We start from the raw sequence: 21,596 nt of genomic DNA, 5'->3' as shown, positions 1-21,596 counted from the left end.
AAGATGTTAATGCAGGAGGCCAGAGGCTGCTATCTTACCCGGAGTCCTACCTGCAAAAGGAGGAATGTCTCCCTGCATGGTAAGAATGGCTCACTGTGTTGTACAATGTAGCTTTCCTCCTATGAATCTGTAATTTTAATGACCAGCATCAATTTAAAAAACAAAAACAGGGCGCTACATTTCTAGTAAGAATCTCAACATTCTTTTATACTTGCCCAACTTGTTGCTGTAGTCCTGTTTGACTCCACTAGGAAAGGACACCTGGAAGCTTTCTCTTGGCTTCCTGGACTTTGCCCTACTGGTGTTAACCGTTTTTTTTTTCTTTTGCTGTAGTAAATTTCAGCCCCAAAGTATGAGTATAGGCTGAGTGGTAAAAAGCCCTCTAGTGAGTCACCAAAACCCTAAGAGTGGTCTTGGGGACTCGGACTCTTGATAAATCCATTGAATTATAGTTACATCCCCTGGGTTACCTCTAAACTTCAGTTCTCTCTAGCAAGAAAAACAAAGTAAGAGAAGGAAGAGAAAGAGAAGACAAATCAAGTTAGGTTATTTTCATATACTTAAAACCATATATCCTCACCGAAAGCAACAGGCTTGTTTTCTGAAATCCTACCAAGTATTATGCAGCATAGATTCTCACACGTTAACTTACATCAGGAACACCAGAAGAAAGTTTCTGATTTAACAGATGTAGGCCAAAGGAATTCAAGAATGAATAAGCCCAAGAATCCCTGCCCTAGAATTTCACTCCTACTACAAGACATAAAGCACACAACAGATAAGCAAATTATGAAGTATGACCAAAGATACATGCAACTGGGGGCAGGAGAGAAAAAAAAAGACACAGGGGACCCAATTACCATAAAGCACAGTATGGACAGACAGAAGTTCTCACTGAGTCAATGACATGAGTGTACTTAGAAGTTGTGAAGCAGAGTCATGTGGCTCTCTGAAGAGCAGGGAAAGGAAGAGTGAAGATGAAGGAACAAAAACTCTATTTACAGCTGGGCATGTTGGGGCAAAATGTCTGAAACCTCAGGGCTCACAAGGATTACAAGTTCAAGGTTAGCAGCCTGGGCTACCAACTAAGGCTGTTTTCAGAAACAGGAAGAGGGAGATTATGGGTTGGAAGAGGGGAGGAATATCTCTATTTCTGAAGTATACCTAGACTATGCAAATAGACCAATGTGTCTAGAGATTTCTGGCAAAGGAAAACAGCAGGAGAAAAGGTCCAGGAGGCAATGGCATCCTAGTTTTGCAGGGTCTTTTTGGCTCTATAAAGGTTTTTGCTTTTGAGTAAAAGGTTGCAAAGAACTGAGCAGACAAAGCATATAGGCTGACATAAGGTTTTAATATGGTAATTCATACTGAGGACAGAATTGCAAGAACAAAAGAAGGTAAGTTAGGATGCCATGACAGCAACCCAGATTACAGCTAATCACAGTTCAGCCTAAAATTACCTGCCTGGCTATAAGGAAAAGAAGGACTCACAGCTGTCTCTAAGGTTTATAATCTGAGTCAACTACAAGGATGAAATTTTCTCCAATTAAGATGAAAAAGAAGCCCAGTACAGTGGTACACACCTGTAATACCAGATCCTCAGGTGGTAGAGGCAGAAAGATTACAAATTTGAGGCCAGCATGGGCAAAAGTGGCCCGACTTGATTTCAAAAATAAATAACAAAAGAGCCAAAATTATAGTTTAGTGGCAGAGTTCATGCCTTACATGTGCGAGATCCTGAGTTCAATCTCCAGTATTGCAATGAAATAAAAAAGATGAAATAGACTAAAAGCTGAGCAGATCTGAAGGGCTAGAAAGAGACAAAATTCTCACCTCAGAATCTGTGAGTCTGTTGGATATACAAATGTGGAGAGCAAGAGCAACGTCAGGGTTGGTGATGAAAATTTATGAGTCACAACATCTATATTACTCATAAAGCTGAGACTACATGAACTCACCAGAGGACACAGAGAAGTGGTAGAAGGGCAAGATGAAGTGGAGCTAGAAAAGGAGCTACTAAAGTAGTGACTGAAGATAATCAAGGCCTTGAGAACAGGATTTGGGAAACAAGAAAATGGCATTGTGGAGGGGAAAAAAACTAAACACGTTACTCAGTCAAGAAGATGTGAACTGAGATTTGGCCACCAGATTTAAAACATGGAAATCCATCAGTGCCATGAGAATGATCGTTTCTCTAAAGTCTCAAGGGGAAAAAAATGAGGGCTAAAAGGACTCTGACCCACCAAGTCTGGGTCTAAGACAACCACTGCAAAAAGTAAGGGGGAAAAACAATCAGCAAGCAGAAGTGGTCTTCATAAGGTACCCAATCCAATACAGGGTGGTCACACTGGAAAATACTCAAGTCACTAAGTATAATCACACCAAGTTTAAATCAAATGCTCCCAACTTCTAGCAAAATTATTTAGACTGAACGATGAGATAGTATTTCAAAAACATTGTACATTTTTTTTTCTTCAAAGATATTCCATATATTCCATACATCCTTTAGAACCAACAACACAGCAGTGAATAATAACCTAAGGGGCCTTACCTCATCTATGAAGCTCTTTGTCCACACTGACCACCGCTGCTCAATCCCTGGAAATTTCCTTCTCCCCACCGTTCCTCTAGCACTTAATTATACACCACTTAATTTCATGTATATATGCAATCATCAGTCTCAACCAAACATCAAGTTCCAAAGGGAAGGCAAGGGTTTACAAACTGCACACTTCACAAATGTGCACCACACAGGAGAATTTATGTATGAAAGCAAGGGCAAAGAGCAATTCACAAAACCATATTCAAGCTGGGCACTGGTGGCTGTAATGCTAGCTACTTAGGAGTGCAGTTCAAAGCCAGCCCAAGCAAGAAAGTTTGTGTTACTCTTATCTCTAATAAACCACTGAAAAGTGGCATTGTGTCGCAAGTGGTAGAACACCAGCTTTGAGCAAAAAAGCTAAAGGAAAGTACTCAGGCCCTAAGTTCAAACACCAGTACCAGCATATGTGCACGTACGTACGTGTGTACACACACAAACACACACACACACACAAACACACACTCCATACTCAACCAATGGTGATAAGACAGTCACAGGAAAAGAATCACATCATGTACAAAAAATTAGGTTGGAATGGAATAAAGACCTAAATATAAAAACTACCAATTTTAGTAAGAAAACAGATGCATTATTGACCTTAAATTTCTTATATGTAACACCAAAAGCACAAGCAGACAAATAATTAAAATGTGTCCAGACTGGCCCAAGTACAAGGTCCTGAGTTCAAACCCCAAATACCCCCCCCCCCCACACACACACACAGAAATACAAACTACAGTGAGGTATTCTTCATACCCACAAACATGGCTATAATAAAAACACGACGCTACCAAGATTTTGAAGAATAGAAAATAATGTGGCATTCCTCAGTTTATAGCTTCCATATGACCCAGGAATTCTACTTCCATCTATATAGACAAGAGAAATAAAAACACACAATACCTGTATACTAATGGTTAGCATTAGTCATAACAGCCAAATAAAACCAACACAAATTAACTGATCAGTGGGAAAACAAAGTGTGGTATAAACATGATAGATTACTTAGTTAAAAAATGAAGTGCTAAAACATAAGACAACATAAAAAAGTCTTGAAAACTTTACATTAACGGCAAGTAACCCAGAAACAAAAAGCTACCTATTGTGTGATTCTATTTATATAAAATCTCTAGGATAGGCAAATCCACAGAGCCGTAAGTTATTAATGGCTGGCAGAAACTGGGAATGGAGGGAGATGAAATAGACAATGAGTTACAGTTATAAATGTATATGGAGTTCTTTTTGGAAGTGAAAAGATGTTCTGGAATTAGGTCATGAATACGGGCGCACAACTCTGTGAATATAGTAAGAAATCACTGGATTATACAATCTAAAAAGATGAATTACTTGTATGCAAATTATGTCCCAGTAAAAAAGAAGGAAAAAAAAAACTTTTAGAGAAAGCAAGCTGTAACTTCTAGGTACCCAGATGCATTTGTTTCTACTATAAAGGTTTAAAGAACAAAAAAGCAGGATCCAAGCAGGAAAAAAGGGGTCATTTGGAATTTCCAAACCAAATTTCCATTCATCAACCTGGAAACCAACTGACATTTTCAACTACGAGTAGCTTAGATATCTGGAATATAGTGTTGCTATCACCTCCATCTATAATTTTCTCTGGTTTCAACTTCTACTCTATTAACACTGAGAATTCTCCAAGGAAGAAGTTTCTATAAGGGACAGTCATGTTTTACATGAAGTAGCAAGCTCCCTATACATAACAGTATATACCACAGCACACAGCTCAGGTGTGTAAGAAGCTATACCATTAGATTTGTATGTACAATGTTTACACAGCAATGAATTTGCCAAAGGTGCATTTCTCAAAATGTGTCCTTGTTGTTCAGCAACACATGACTGTATCTGGAAAGCACAAGAGAAAGAAGTATAATGGAGTAACCTGAAAGAGAACCCTGAGAAAGCCTCTTCAGAGAAAAGGATTTCACTAATGCATTTTAATGGATTCAATGGAAAGCAGCCAAAGGTAAACACAGGTTTGAAAACTCACTAAAAATGACCAGAATGACATGAAACCCAACTTCTAGGTTCTAATGGGAAAGTTTTAATTTTCTTTTGACCTTTCTATAAAAGCACAAACTGCTTCTAAGAGAGGTTTTCTGTGAAATAAATTTAGATTCACTTCCCCTTCAAGCAGGGGAATGACCTAACAGTCACCTTTACCATAAAGATGCAGGCTGGCCCCAAGAGTGGCCACTTTGTCATTTGATGTGATGTTAGACCGTGGTCTCATAGGCATGTATCATATGTACAGCATCACTGGCAGACACAGCACATTACACAGTCACTTTCATTATGACTTAATTAATCAAGTATAAAAATAACAAATTAACATGCTAAACCCAAAGAATCAACATATATGATCTGTACAATTTACAATTATCTGTTTTTCTTCCAATGTGATAGAAGAGTACTTTATTCTACCAACACCTTTTAATTGTATGATAGTCTTAGAAACTGTGATAATAATGTTCACCTTCCAAACCAAACATTTACCACATTAAACTAAACAGAATGGGGCTGGGAAGGTGGCTCAGTGGTAGAGCTCTTGCCTTGCATGCATGAGGCCCTGGGTTCGATTCCTCAGCACCACATAAGCAAAAAGAAAAAAGCCGGGAGTGGCGCTGTGGCTCAAGTGGTAGAGCGCTGGCCTTGAGCTTAAGAGCTGAGGGACAGCGCCCAGGCCCAGAGTTCAGGCCCCACGACCAGACACAAAATAAACAAACAAACAAACAGACAAACTAGACAGAATGGAGTTAACCTAAACTGTTTTTGTAAGTCTAACTAAGCCTTCAAGATGCCCCCGGACTTGCCTGCCTAGGCATTTCAGGATTTATGTTCACTAGTTTCACAAACAGTATATTGGAAAAGTGTTTAGTTCTACTGCACCCTGCTTACTGATCAGGATTTTAAAGTCATTTTAATTTTTATTTATTTATTTTTGTGCCAGTACTGGGGTTTGAACTTGGGGTCAGGAAAGGGGGTGGGGAGGTGCTGTCCTTGAGCTTTTTTGCTCAAGGCTAGCATTGTACCACTTGAGCCACAGCTCCTTTCTGGCTTTTTTGGTGATTAATTGGAGAAAAGAGTCTCACAGACTTTGCTGCCCAGGCTGGCTCTGAACCATGATTTTCAGATTTCCGTTTCCTGTGTAGCTAGGATTCCAGGTGCGAGCCACTGACGCCTCACTTAAATAGCTAGCTTTACTCCCACAAAATTAGTCAAAGATAAGGAAATTACTCTACAATGCATGGTAACTGGTACATGCTAGGCATTCAGTAAGTTTTGTTCTGGGGTTCAGACTGATCTCAAAATCACAATCTTCCTGCATCCACCTCCCTGGAATTACAGGCATTACATGCTGGGGCTATAGATATGTTCCACCATTCATTCACTAACGAATATAATTCACTAACTTTACAGATATAAACAAATATAAAAATAATGAATTATAAACATAAAAATAACATAAATATAAACACAATAAATTACATAATCTTAATTTCAAAGTCAGAACTGGAAACTGGTATTACCAATACCCTTGAAAACTTCCAGCCATAAGGAGCTGGGGATGTGGCTCAAGTATAGAATGCCTACCTAACAAGTGTGATTCCCTGAGTTCAAAAATAATAATAATAACAATAATAATAAACAGAAACCCTGCCAGCCTTTTCATATACAGCAGTTTGCAGATCCCACATTGTCTTAAAGAATGTTTCCTGTCCATCATCCAATAGCATCATTGTTCCCATTTGCAATGAAACTAGCAATGTCTAAGTAAAAATCCCAAGGAATCTTTTTTTTTGATTGGTCTTGTGGCTTGAACTCTGGGCCTGGGCACTGTCCCTCAGCTCTTCAGCTCAAGGCGAGTGCTCTACCACTTGAGCTACAGTGCCACTTCCGGTTTTCTGGTGGCTTTATTGGAGATAGGAGTCTTACAGTCTCTCCTGCCCGGGCTGGCTTTGAACCGCGATCCTCAGATCTCAGCCTCCTGAGTAGCTAGGATTACAGGCGTGAGCCACCAGCGCCTGGCCCAAGGAATCTTTTTTTTTTGTTGTTCCGGTCGTGGGGCCTGAACTCTGGGCCTGGGTGCTGTCCCTCAGCTCTTCAGCTCAAGGCTAGCACTCTACCACTTCAGCCACATCGCCACTTCCGGCTTTTTTCTTATGTGGTGCTGAGGAATCAAACCCAGGGCCTCGAGCATGCAAGGCAAGTGCTCTACCACTGAGCCACCTTCCCAGCCCCCCAAGGAATCTTTATGTACACACACACACACACACACACACACACAGGTGTACATACATGCTCTCTAGAATAATCGAGCAATGTTACAGGACACAAGATACACATATGCAAAACACTCAAATTTTCAAATAGAAACCTTTGAAACATGAAAAGAACTATTTCACATGGTCAGAAGTAGCAACTGTGGCCCACTAAGACTAGGCTTCTTAAGAGCTAACTTTGCACATAGCAGCTGCTCAACAGACTTACTCAGAGGAAGGAAAAGAAACAAAAAGAATTCATTCATCTTTTTTTCTAGATGAGGTACCTACTGAAAACAAACTAAACTTTTGGGATAATCTGCAAAGTAAAAGCAAGCGTGGTATTTGGCATTCAAGCTCTGACCTTTCAGAACAAAGCAGTAGATTCACACATGGGTGTTCTGATTTAGAGTTATTAAAGATCATTGCATCAGATCACAATCTTCTTGTGTCTCAAAACCAAGCATGAGGAAAAAAGAAAAAGAAAACAAGAAATTGTATACTTAAGAGCTAAATTGCATGGTAGAGACTAATAGTGCTTTTGACCCAATCACTGCCATAAGGAAGGAAAGGCTTCAAAGTCCACGAGGAAAGAACTGCAGAGAGAGAAATCGTTATGAAGGCACACTTGCAGATGTAGGCACATGTTTTAAAAATAGTCTCATTTTCAGAGAGTCTACTCAACTGCTTCAAAAGTCAAACCCAAAGACAATCCTCTACTCCATCAGATGTAGGCATATACTTAACTTGTTTTCTGGCCTCTAGGAAAACCTCACTCTCAACTCCAATGCAACCACTGTTGGACAAGGGGTCTCCAAGACAACAGGCCTAAGCCCTCTCTATCTGTCCCTATCCTACACCAATCAGATTTCTGTCTCCCTTACCCTGGTATCCTGTTTCCAATTTAGTAGTAATGCTTTTACCCCATTTCCCCTCAACATGGTGCCCCCTCCACCATGTCATTCCTCTACACCTTTCCTTTTGCCATCCTCCTCTCCTGACACTCCATTTCCTCTTCCTACTATCTACCTTCAAACTCTGCTATTAAACTTCTCCCATGGGGCTGAGGGGGGGGGGAGGGTAGCTTAATGGAAGACAGCATGTCTGGCATGCTCAAAATCATGAATTCAATTCATAGTAACCTCCCCCTCTCCCACAAAAAAAAAAAAAAAAAAGAAAAGAAAAACCACTTCCTAGAAGTAGGAAGTCTCTTCTATCCCAAAACTATCCCTTCTGGTTTGCTGTGCTACTCACTCAGCATTTGACCTATATATTTGTGTTTGCTAAAAGGTCATACCTCATTTGATTCAAATCTGGACCTAATTAGATACAAAGTTCTTACAAGCGTGTCATTTATAATTTCAAGATTTAACCTATTCCCACCACAATGAGCTATTAGTAACTACTGACTAGCTGACCTGAATTTTGACTGAAATAATACTCCCCACTGCAGTTGTTTCTAAGGTTGTTTTTTAAATTTCTGGTTATATGGCCTTGGTTAGTCCTCTTTCAGAGGTTCACCTGGTTTTTCCAACTACCTTAAGTTCTTTGAGGACTCTGTTTCTTAATCTTTCCAATATTCTTTACAATGTTAAACCAACCACTGACCATAGGATAATATTTTGAGCATAGGATAATATTTATCACAAATCAGTAATAAGGACACCTAACTACAACCAAATTATCTTAAGTAAAACAGTGCCTAACCTCAAGTGGTAGAGCATGAGCCGTGAGCTGAATTGTTCAGGGACAGCTCCCAGGCCTAGAGCTCAAGCCCCACGACTGATCAAAAAAAAAAGAGATATCTTTCATGAGATTGTTTCTAACATATTTATAAGATTATGTCTTTGTTGCCTTGTATGTCCCTCCCCCATGGTACAACCCCTGCTCTCACTATATATGATATTGGTATATGTGGAGGGGGAGGGAAAAAACAAATTGTTAAAACAGGGATACAGGAGGACCCATTGCAACAATGAGATGTACAAGTCGTTATGTGGAAAACGAACTTTACAACTTTGGTGGGGGGGGGGGGTATGGGGGGAGGATGGGAAGGGATGGGAAGGGGAAACAAAGCAGGAGGCTACAAAATGCTTGATAAGAAATGTGCTCATTATCTTACCCATGTAATTGTAACCCCTCTGTACAGTATTTTCACAATAAAAATATATTTTAAAAAAGACATGAGCAGAATAGAAAGACAAAAAAAAAAAAAAAACAGTGCTTACCGCTTAAAGGCACAAACCTTATAAATAATAAATACACCTTCTTCTAAAGATTTCAAAGACAGTTCATACCTATTATGCACTTCATTCCCGTAACTCATTTACATGTGTTACCTATCAATTTCCTGAAAGAAAAACAAGCTAAACAAGTCTGCAGAACCAGTCAACTGGCAGACTAAGGGCTCAAACTTGTATCAACTCAAGACCCCTTATCGGATACCTAAATCTGTGGTCTCTCAAGTCCATATAAATTGGCAAAATATACGCATATAACCTACACTCATCCTCTCCCATACATTAACTCATCTTAGATTATTTCTAATACTCAAAACATTATAAATGTAATTAGCATGTTCAATACAGATGTAATTTTTCCCCCACAGATATTTTCAATCGAACATTGGAGGGAACCACAATGACACAGACCCACAAATACATAAGAATTCATTTATACAGAGGGCCAACTACTCACTATTCCACAACTGGAGGCACATCTTCTTAAACAGCTTCCAAGTTCCTGGAAGTCCAGGGCCATGTATAATGTTTCTTTTAAAAGAAATCTCTGCCCAAATGTCTTCATACATCAATAATTCAATGATACTAAGCCTATGTGGATAATACAATATAGAAAACTCAGAAGCATGGGCTGGGAAGGTGGCTCAGTGGTAGAGCGCTTGCCTTGCATGCCTGAGGCCCTGAGTTCAATTCCCCAGCACCACATAAGCAAAAAGAAAAAAGCCGGAGGTGGTGCTATGGCTCAAGTGGTAGAGCGATAGCCTTGAGCTGAAGAGCTGAGGGACAGCGCCCAGGCCCAGAGTTCAGGCTCCATGACCGGACCCCCCCAAAAAAAAAGAAAAGAAAAGAAAACTCAGAAACTGGGTGCCAGTGGATCACGCCTGTAATCTTGGCTACTTAGAAGGCTGACAGCTAAGGATTGCGGTTCAAAGCCAGCCCACACAGGAAAAGCCATGAGACTTTAATCTCCAATAAACCACCAGAAAAACAGAAGTGGCACTGTGGTTCAAGTGGTAGAGCGCTCACCTTGAGCTGAAGAGCTGAGGGACAGTGCCTAAGCCCAGAGTTCAAGCCTAACAACAATAACAAAATGAACGAAAGAAAGAAGGAAAGAAGGAAGGAAGGAAGGAAGGAAGGAAGGAAGGAAGGAAGGAAGGAAGGAAGGAAGGAAGGAAGGTAGGAAGCAAAAGAAAAGAAAACTCAGAGAAAATGCAGAGCCTAACAACGCTCCAGGAAAAAAATCACCATCCAGACCTCAATCTTAAATAGAGAAAGTCTTGGTAATAAGCCACACAGCCTCTCAAGGCTTAACAACCAGTCTACACTCAAGCATACAATCACCAAATGCAAACAGGGTGGAAGTATATTTCTAAAAGCCTCAACACCTGTCAAGTAGTCCAGTATCTGTTTGTTCAAGCACTACACTAATGTCTAATCTAAAGGGAAGGACCTGAGTTTCTGCTACTCTTCTACAAAACCTGAGGGTCTGCAAATGTCTGGACAGAGAGTAGTATCTCCCCAGTATTTATCAGCTTTATAAGTGCCAGGGATTCCAAGTACAAACTGTGGAGTCAGGGTCCTCCACAATTCTCCCTAAATTTAGTTGTTATTTACAAAGACCCCCAAAGGCCTTACAGTAAAAGAGGAGACCCTCAACTAAAAACAAGCCCATTCTCACATCCTAAGTGAATCATCTCCTGATACCATTTTTACTATCTTAACAAGACAGAAACATGGAAAAAACAGTCATTTTTCTACTAACTCTAGAATGACAGGATCACAGAAGTGTTTATGAGTTTCTCCTTCACCAATATTATTGTCCAGAATTAAAAGCTGGATCTAGTGCCTCACACCTATAACTCTAGCTATTCAAGAGGCTGAGATCCGAGGGGGTTACAGTTCAAAGCCAGCCCAAGCAGGAAAGTCCATGAGACTCTTAAGTCCAATTAAACACACACACACACACACACACACACACATACACAGAAAGGTACTTATAAACAAAATAGCCTTAGGAAAACAACTTTATTATGTCAAGCATTAAAGCCATTTCAAATTAATTCCCAAAGTAACACAAACCAAGATATATTCGCTGATTAACTCATATTAACTATGAATTACAGGAACATTTTAGGATGTAAGGCAAAAGATGAGATTGGGCTACTCACAAACATTCCTCAGGGCACACTGTTACTGATGTAAGTTGTAGCTGTTCCATTAAAATAGACACGATATTTCTGTCAGGGGCCAAATTCTAGAACTTCTCCTCTTACCCCAAGAAATAACCCTAAATCCGACAGATTGGCCAGGTGGCCAGAAGATTCCATAACTTGGGGTCCAGTTACTGATTCAATGAGAGGCATAAACCCCAAACAAGGCAATTATAAAAACATGCCTAGGAAACTGTGTTGGAAATGCAGGTAAAACACCATGTTAGTCTTCACTGGAGAAAACTCCTCTGAGAACAAAATCAACCAAAAAGTACTGATGACAGAGAAAGATAAGCAAGTCTTGGTGACATCCTTTGTGCCTCTGGTGCCAGCCTGGCTTAATGTCAGCCTATTTAGTTCTATGTCAACAGATTCCATTTTAATTATAACTACTATGTCACTTGCATTCCTAAATAATATAATAATCTAAACAAATAATGTCTAATTTTTTAAAGACTTCCCCCCAAATGAGTCTAGAATGGCTAGCTAGCACAAGTTAAATCTATTTTGAAACCCAACTGGCAACACAATGACTTATTATAATCACCACCTAAAATAGACCAAGTTGCTTGACAGCCCATTTATTCTCCTTTCAGAGTATGTGAACTATGGCTATGGTTATCCACATAAACTTTAATTTCTGATCTACTTACTACTTCCCAGACTGGTCAATGAACATATAAACTGTATTTAGTTGCCTAAAACGTAGTCATCCTTACAACTCCTATCTTGTTAGTACTAAACATGAGTTTGGTTGACAAACGAGAAAGGGCCAGGCTAGCTTGTCTACTCCAAGCATACCAAGAATAAAGCTGAACTTAAGTCTAGCAAACCCTGATTCTTTTATTTGCACTCAACAAAATATATATTCAACACTGGCATGCCCTGGAGAACAGAGAGAACACAGATACACAAATACATATCCTTTGCAACATGTGTGATGCATACAACTCAAATTAGATGCCTATGTCTATGTCTAAACACTCTAGACCCTCAACCTCTGGCTTCTGTCTACTGCATTACAGTATATACATGAGCTTCAAATGTGACCTCCATAATTTGATTTGTCTTTCATGCTCACTTGCTTATCTTCTTTTATACTACTCTCAAACTTTTAAAGAACCCTGACACTGAGAGAGAGGAAAGAAAGGAAGAGAGAAAGAAAGAAAGGAAGAGGAAGGGAGGAAGGAAGGAAGGAAGGAAGAAAGGAAGGAAGGAAGGAAGGAAGGAAGGAAGGAAGGAAGGAAGGAAGGAAGGAAGGAAGGAAGGAAAGAAGGAAGGAAAAATGTCATGGTTTAAATGAGTTTTTAAAGTCTGGCACTGGTGGCTCACACCTGTAATCCTAGCTACTCAGGAGGCTGAGATCTGAGGATTATGGTTCAAAGCCAGCCTGTGCAGGAAAGGCCATGAGACTCTTCTCTCCAATTAACCAACAGAAAACCGGAAGTGGCGCTTTGGCTCAAGTGGCAGAGCAATAATAGCCTTGAGCTGAAGAGTTAAGGGACAGAACCCAGGCCCAGAGTTCAAGCCCCCAACCAAAAAAAAAAGGGGGGGAGGGGCATTTTTACTACTAAAGCTAACACCACATACTCACACCAAAAAGTTCTTACAAGCCAGTATATGTGTTCATCACTCCCCCAGATGGCAGTGTCTTTAACCAACTTATAAAGTGAGATAATACTAAGACTAAATCATGATATATGGAACAAAACTGCCACTGCTTTTTAAAAAAAAAAACGAACAAGTGATCATTTTCCCCATTCGTTCATTCATTTATAGGTGTTATAGATGGAACCCAGGGTCTCTGACATGCTAAGGAAGCATTCTACAACCGAGTTACATTCTCCAGCTCTATTTTTCCTCCTAAAATAGTCCAAATCCCTTGGTAACCCAACCCATCTATTCTTTATTTGAACAATGGTTACACCCATCCACCCAAACTTTTATTTATGGCCTACTTACATGCTACTTTCCACACTAGATGTTAAATGTAGATAGAAAACTGTTATTCACTTAAAAACTTAATTCTTTGTGAAGTAAGCAACTAAGTGGTCCAGGACCAAGAGGGAGGGTGACTTGTGCCAGGAATCCTCTTTCTTTTTCTTTCTTTCTTTTTTTTTTTGGGTGGGGGGGTGGGTGATCAGTCCTGGGGCTTGAATTCAGGTCGTGGGCACTAACTTTTTCTGCTCAAGGCTAGTCCTCTACCACTTTGATCCACAGTGCGACTTCTGGTTTTCTGGTGCTTAATAGGAGATAAAGAGTCTCACAGACTCTCCTGCCTAGGCTGGCTTCAAACAACAATCCTCAGATCTCAGCCTCCTTGAGTAGCCAGAATTACAGGCATGAGCCACTGGTGCCCAGCTCCAAGTATCCTTTTTTATTGTTTGAACTGAAAGCAGTCAAATGTATTATTTACTCAAAATAAACAATTTAAATTTAGAAAATTCCTTGGGTGTCATTTCTGGAGAGCACAAGCACTTCAGAACTTTTAAGGGATGGGTTGGGCTATGCAGCTCAGGGTACGTGGCTTGCCTACCAAGTTCAAGGGTTCCAAGCTACAACAACACATAAATTACTCCCCACCACACACACACACCTTTCCCAATTACACTTTTTTTTAAAGTTTCATTGTAAAAGTGATATACAAAGGGGTTACAGTTACATAAGTTAATGAGTACATTTCTTTTTTTGGGGGGGTGGGGTCCGGTCATGGGGTCTGAACTCTGGGCCTGGGCGCGGTCCCTCAGCTCTTCAGCTTAAGGCTAGCACTCTACCATTTGAGCCACAGTGCCACTTCTGGCTTTTTTTTTCTGCTTATGTGGTGCTAAGGAATGGAACCCAGGGCCTCATGCATGCAAGGCAAGCGCTCTACCACTGAGCCACCTTCCCAGCCCAGTACATTTCCTTTTTAAGTGTTATTCCCCCCTAACTATACTTTAAATATGCTGTCAAACTATAATCTAGTTGTCTCAGCCTAATCTTTTACCAAATGTGAGCTAAAATATCAGTAATCAAGATTTGTATTTCTATTCTGTTCTCCCATCACATGTGTTAATCAGAAATAACTTTTATTTTCCAATAGGGAAATGAATGCTAAATGGCATAAAATCACAAGTGAAACCATCAAAACCAAAATAGTTCCCATACCACTGATATGAATAATTTTAGTTAGTACATAAACTAGTATTTCAATAGCTACTAGAAATTATTTTTTGTTTTTGTTTTTGTTTACAGGAGATAGAACCAGGAACTTGTACCTGCCAGGCAAATGACTCTATCACTGAGTTACTTCCCTAGCCCCTAAATTATTATTGTTTTAACTTTTTTTTTTGCCAGACCTGGAGGTTAAACTCAGGGTCTAGGGACTGTCCCTGAGCTTCTTTTGCTCAAGGCTAGACCTCTACCACTTGAGCCACAACCCCACTTCCAATTTTTTCTGCTTATGTGGTACTAAGAAATCAAACCCAGGGCTTCATGCATGTTAGGCAAGCACTCTACCACTAAGCCACATTCCCAGCCCCTAAATTATTTTTAGTAGACAGTTTATTATATCCAACACCATCAATGACTTCATAAATAAAAGTATCTACAATGAAGACAAACCTACTTAAGTAAAATCATGAATCCATCTGAAAAATTTAAAGTACACATGTGTGAGTGAATTTTGAGAAGCACTACTACATTATCCACATTAAATCAAGGGCATGCGGGTTACCATCACCAACCAGCACCATCACATTGAATCTTACACCAGACCAAATTTCACACATACAGGGAAGCAACCATTGAAAGCTGGCACTCTAAATGACAGAAGTGCTTCCTCTCCCCTCAGCTGGGAAAATAGGAGTATCCCAAATTCAAGCAAAACAATCTATCTCCTTTCTCTGAGCCTCACAGCAGCCTCTGAACCACTCCCCAATCCTCCTATGTCCATCTCCTATCTAAGGCATTTCCAAGGGCACAAAGGGAAAGCCTTAGGTCCATATGTAGGAAGAGGAATCAATCTGGCCTCAGCAGAACTCTTCTAATCTCTCCTTAGTTCTCCATAACCTCTCCCTATTTCTGCACGTTGCGTTACCTTCTCAGTCTTACACTCCAATGTTTTTCATTTACCGGAGGCCAGACACTCCCTTAAAAAAAAAAAAAAGTAGACTGAGTCAGGCAAGGTAATCTGTAATCCACAGCAACTGCACATCTGTAATCCAAGCAATGAGGAGGTTTTCAAGTTGAGCACCAGGTTACTGGGGTTTTGTTTTCGTTCCTTTTTCTTTCTCCCAGGAATGGGTAAAGTAACAGAGCATAAACTAATTCATTAAGCAGGAGTGACTATCCTACCTCAACCACGATTCTCCAAAGTTTAAGTCTTAAGAAATTTTCATTTCAAAAAAGGGTCAGAGAAGCTAGTGAAACAATCCTAGGTTACGGGTCCTCAGGGCAATGTTCACAACTTACAAGGGACTTACTAACTAAAGTTCATTTAAGTAAGGCCAGAGACCATTACAAACTTTCAAACTGTACTCAAAAATACAAGGATCCCTAAGGATCTACCGGTGACTCATCCCTGTAATCCTAGCCACGGAAGAGGTTGCAACCTGGAGGACTAAAATTCAAAGAGAGCCTGGGCAGAAGATTAATCTCCAACATAACCAGTAAAAACTCAAGCTAGAGCTGTGGCTCAAGTAGAACAATGTCAGCCTAGCATGCTAGCTGAGTAAGCAAGCTAAGCAAGCTGAGGGTCTGAGTTCAAACTCCAATACTGACAATAACAATAACAAAATCAATTTTCAGTCGATATACTGTGATAATGGTATTTTGGGGATTCAATGTAATATTTACCATATTACCTACAGAATAATTTAGAAATCAGCTGTTTGAAGCCAGGTGCAAGTGGCTCACACCTGTAATCCTAGCTACTCCTGAGATCTGAGGATTTCGGTTCAAAGCCAAACTAGGCAGGAAAGTCCATGAGACTCTGATCTCTAATAAACTATGCAGAAAAAGCAGGAAGTGGCACTTTAGCTCAAGTGGAAAGCACTAGCCTTGACCACAAAGAGGCTTAAGGACAGCACCCAGGCCCTGAGTTCAAGCCCCAGGACTGGCAAAAAATAGAGAAATTAGCTGTTTGAAAATACCATAATTCAAATACATCATCACACAAAAGGATACAAAAAGATTGTTATTGTAGAAGCCAAACCCAGTACTTGTGATATTTGTTTGCTTTCATGTTTAATAACTACCTTTAATCACTTAATCCTAATTAAAGAATTAAAGGAAATCAAAGAGATGTCATGGCAAACTAGAAATTTATTAAGCAAGAAGGTTTAAAAAAAAAAAAACAGGTTGAAAGTCAGAGAACAAACAATTCACCAACTCAGGCTGTTCTGTTCAGACTATGTGGCTAATACTGTTCTCACCATAAATTCCTAAAAAAAATTCCCAATATCAAACCAAGAAGTCTAAATAAAATTCCTGCTTTGGCAATTTCTCACTACCATTTTATCCTCCCTGGGCTGGACCTACATTACCCAAAACAAAGCTCACAATCACACAAATCCCTCTTCCAATGTCCTCTCTCTTATGGGGATACTTCATTCTCCTTCTTAAACCCTGCTTGTCCAACCCCTTAATCTCCAATCTGGTCCTCAAATGGGAAAGCTAAGAGACATCATTCATTCATTCATTCATTCTAGTAAGCCACAGCTTTCTTCTAAGAGGAGGGAATGTTTTCACCACTGCATTGGGTTTCCTTTTATGTAAGTATGCATCACATACTTCTTAACCATCAATAATCTGGTTTAACAACTCTACAAAGGATTACTGACTCCCACCCAAATAGCCAAACAACACCCCAGCAAGCCCTTTTTTCTACCTGGCTCTTTCTACTTTACTTTCCATTAAGGAGAGTTCAAAGTTGTGGTTAGACCCCAAAGTCTTTTCTCCTGGTGTCTTAAGTGATTCTCACGGTCCTCTCAGAAATGAGGTCACAGAACAAACCCATTGTCTCTGAAGATCTTTATTCCATCTTCATGAAACTCTTCCACTTCAACCTATGAGTCTAAAACCAAATGCACCAATCTTCCCAGGATTCCCTCCCAGACCAACTTACTTCCCCATTTGTGCCAACTAACTATACCATCACCAACTTAAATTTCTTTTCACATGATACAAGCTCTGTTTCATCAACACCTGTCTTTTTCCCGTATATTTATAAGGTAACTCTTACTATAATACAAGTGGTTTTCCATGTTCATATTTTTAAGCACCATGGTGGAGGGTTTGCTTCATCCAGAGTTCCAAAGTGATTGCTGTGTCCAGAATAAGACTCCTTTACCATAGACAAGCACTCAGCCTCAACTCAAAGTCAGTATGGGCAAAGCAAAGCAAAGCAGCAGTAGAAAAGTAAAGCAAAGCAGCAGAAGAAAGAAGCTCAACTGATGACACTGCCTCAAACTCACCTGCAAAAAAAAAAAAAATCTGCGTTTCTCCAGAGCAATCAAACCTCCCCTTCCTTACCTAAATCTAGCCCACAGGTAAGAAGGCAAAAGCTCAGGGACAGCTCCCAGGCCCTGTGTTCAAGCCCTGGAACACAGACGCACACAGATGGACACAGACAGATAGGCGCACACACGCACGCGCGCACACACACACACACAACACAAAAACACAAACCTCAACCAGCTTCCACAATTAACTCTGACAAAATATCTGTCCCCAGGGTCTAGGGCAACAATCTAGGCACATTTTCTATGGAAAAAGAGTTTTCTAAAGGAAAAACAAGAACAAACCGGATCAGGTAAGGCAAGTAACTATGATTTGTGGGCCAACTGCTTCCTCTGCCTCATTGGTGGCGACACAGGGAGAACTGAATGGTTTGACTCAACTGGTTTCCTGGTAATCCGGTCAGCATCACTGAGGAGTTCAAAAGAGCTGCTCCTACACATCAACCAAATTATGAAGTTGCCCATAGCTGAGAACAACCCTCAACTTTCTAACAAACACATTTAGGAAGTTCTGGAGCCAAGGACCTAACGGCTTCTCCGGGCTTCCTGCACTGACTCCCTGCATCACTCGGACCCTTGGCTCCCACGCTATTTCCTAGCCCCCGCGGCTCACAGGACCGACCACCTTAGACGCCCCCAGGCCGAGTGGGGGGGGGGGGGGGAAGGCGGCAGTTTGCAGGCGGGGGGGGGGGGGGGGACGGCCCGCCAGGCACCCTGAAGCCGGCTTGGGACACTCTGAATTAATGGCCAGGTGGCCCGGGGCGCGAGGTGAACCAAGCGCGAGGAGGGCCAGCCAACCCGGGCCTGGGGTTCTCCGGGCCTCGGGGAGCAGGGGCCCGGCTCTGAGGCACGAGGACGTCCGGACGAGGGGCTCCCGCCTGCGGGGCCGCGAAGGGCCGCGCGCCCACCCGGCCTCCTCACCGTGGCTCTGCAGGATCTCGTGCTTGAGGCCGCCGGTGTAGTCGATGAGCTCCTCCAGGCCGCGTTCGCACAGCTGCCCGTAGCCCGAGAACTTGTGCAGCACCTTCTCCAGCTCGCGCTCCACCGTCACGCACTGATCCATGCCGGAGGCGGCGGCGTTCGGCTCTCCGGCGCCCGGGTATCCGCAGCCGTTCGGCCCGGGCCCCGCCGGGGCCGCTTCCTGCTCCTCGTCCCCCAGGCGGGCGGCGAGGACGGCTGAGGCGGCGGGCGCGCTAGCCCCGGCGCCGGGGGAGCCCCGCGCAGCCCGTGCCCACCTGCCCCATGGCACCCCGGCCTCCCGCCGCTGCTCCCGCTCACCAGCTCGCCCACCCAAACCCACCAGGCGCCGCGTCCCTGGCCTCGGCCCGCCGCGTTCGGGTGCCGGCGGCGGCGCCGCCGATTGTTTTTGTTTTCACGGGAACTGGCCGATGACCTGGTTCTCCCGGGCGGCACCAAGAGCCGCCAACTGGGAGGGGGTCAGCCTCCCCAGCGAAGGAAGGTGGCGGCGCGGGCCGTACCAAAAGCGCCCTCAAAAGGAGGGGAGCAGCCCGGCGAGCGCCGGCGGAAAGACGCAGCCGGCGTCCGCACGCGCCGCGGCGCTTTAGGTGTGGGCCGTACCACGGGGCAGGCGTGAGAGGGAGAGGCCGAAGGTGGAGCGGGGACTCGATTGGTCCAAGTTACTAAACAGGGAACTTTGGAGACACCCTCAGCTCTCCGAGAGCGCCACCACTACGCGGCCCGTAAACAAGGGGGTGGAAACCGTCCCCGGCCACTCGCCCAGAAACGGGGAAGACGAACCAATAGGCGCGGTGAATAGGTAAGAAAGTAGCGTCGTCCAATCACTGGCCGAGGCGTAAACCTCCAGCCAATCTGTGTGTCGGGGCCAAACCAATGGGTTCGCTGTTGGAGGGGGAGGTGACTTGGAAAGCCTACCCAGAAGAGTGATGTTTCGAGAGAGCCGTGAGGCGGGGCCGGGGGGTGAAAGAAGGCGGAAATTAAAAGGGATATTCTCCGTAGGACTTCATCCTGGCCTCGGCTTCTGACGTCTCCCGCGTCGCTCTCCAAGAAAAAAGTACGACATTCAGAAGTTTGGGTAGAAGAACCCGCCTCCCCGGATGCAAGAGCCAGCCAGGCTCCTCCGGGGGCGGGAGATATGGGGCGCGGGGGGGGGGGGGGGGCGGGGGGGGGTTACGCGCTGTTTGGAGGCCAGGGTGATTCTCAGGATGAGTTTGGAAGCTGCTGGCCTGTCCTGGCGGGCTCCGCAGGCGGTCTATGCCACCTTGGCGCTTGGGACACCCAGGAGGCCATACTCCCCTCTGCTTAGAACTCCTCCCCGTCAGCCTGGCTGGAAGTCTTTGACTGGTCGTCTTGTCCTGGGACCGCGTGCCTGGCAACTTCGAGGACGGGTCCCAAAGGAGCATCAGTCCACTGCATCGAATTGAGTTGCTTTTTGCACAGATCCTTGCCCTGGTTTAGTACCGTGCCTCTAACCTTAGCTTTACTCCCAAAGTTCATGCCTTGGTTAACTTGGAGTCTAGCTAATTCTTATCTTATATCCTCTGCACCTGCCCTTTCCCAGATCTGGGAAACTAACATCTTTCTCTTCCTGATGGTCTCAGTTCACACGGATCCTTAGAGGGTGGGGTCCCTGCCACCATCACATTATTGTAACCTCTATCTTACCTCCACTGCTAATTCATCTACCTATTTTGACCTACATGAATTGGGATTTTTTTCGTTTGTTTTTACACCACTGAAATGGTATTTTTTTGTCTGCACTGCTTACATAAAATCTTGAAGGCAGGCCATGCCATCAGCTTCTTGCCTAGAATGCTATCACCGCCTTGATAGGCAATGTTTTTCTTCCTCTTCCCATTTAATTAAGGTGATAGCCTTTTTGATCCTTAATGCCCCTTAAAATAATTTGGAAACAACTGGAATGAACTATATTAGGTGGACTAAATGAGATAATATATCTGACTGCCTATAATAAATGTATTGAGGGAAATAGCAAATGTGGCTATTAGGGAGAAGCTGTTGTAGACAGCTGGAACATCTTTTATTGTGCTTAGAAACACGAGATAATGCTTAACATTGTTTTGGTTTTGGTTAGTTTTTGGGGCGATACTGGACTTTGAGCTCTGGGCTATATGCTTGATAGGCAGGTACTCTAGCCCTTTTTTGGGGGGGGGGGGGGTCCGGTCGTGGGGCCTTGAACTCTGGGCCTGGGAGCTGTCCCTCAGCTCTTCAGCTCAAGGCTAGCACTCTACCACTTGAGCCACAGTGCCACTTCCGGCTTTTTTTTTTTTCTTATGTGGTGCTGAGGAATTGAACCCAAGGACCTTGAGCATGCAAGGCAAGTGCTCTACCACTGAGCCACCTTCCCAGCCCCTACTCTAGCCCTTTTTACTTTGCCTTTACTCTAGCCCTGTTTGTTTGCCTCTTTGGGAATTATACTGTACCACTCAAGACCCCCTCCAGTCCAGTATTGTGGTAGTTAATTGGGGATAGAGTCTTGAGGACTTTTCTGTGGGCCCACTTGCTTCACAGGTCAGTTCTCCAGATCTCAGCCTCCTGAGACTACTGAGTAGCTAGGATTACAGATGTGAGCTACCAGCACCTAGCCTGTACCACCTTGTTTATGTTAAGCTATTCGCTAGGAGATACAGGAGGCTATATCTAAACCTGCCTTCTCATTTGAAAAAGTAAATTCTGGGAACTAAATATATGTTTGGAGAAGGAAAGTTCTGAAGTTTTCCTGAGGTTTTGGGTAGGCTTCACCCATTTTACCCAACCAGAACCAC

At 42.8% G+C, this 21,596-nt stretch overlaps 1 protein-coding gene across 5 annotated transcripts in view; it reads right to left on the bottom strand.

The window, feature by feature from the left end:
• Positions 1 to 19,319, bottom strand: part of Rmnd5a (required for meiotic nuclear division 5 homolog A) — a 58,537-nt gene extending 39,218 nt beyond the window's left edge. For 4 of the 5 annotated variants that reach the window (XM_042690374.1, XM_042690376.1, XM_042690377.1 and 1 more), the window contains exon 1: positions 18,754 to 19,319. In XM_042690374.1, coding sequence (XP_042546308.1) covers positions 18,754 to 18,895 — 142 coding nt within the window. In that variant the 5' untranslated portion in view covers positions 18,896 to 19,319. The remainder of the gene's footprint in view (positions 1 to 18,753) is intronic. The other variant, XM_042690375.1, reaches the window with a different exon arrangement.
• Positions 19,320 to 21,596: the final 2,277 nt, after the last annotated feature.

The sequence above is a fragment of the Dipodomys spectabilis genome, unplaced genomic scaffold (genome assembly GCF_019054845.1).
Source record: "Dipodomys spectabilis isolate Male_0828 unplaced genomic scaffold, ASM1905484v1 ptg000137l, whole genome shotgun sequence".
Taxonomy (NCBI): Eukaryota; Metazoa; Chordata; class Mammalia; order Rodentia; family Heteromyidae; genus Dipodomys; species Dipodomys spectabilis.
This window is presented reverse-complemented; position numbering and strand designations above follow the sequence as displayed.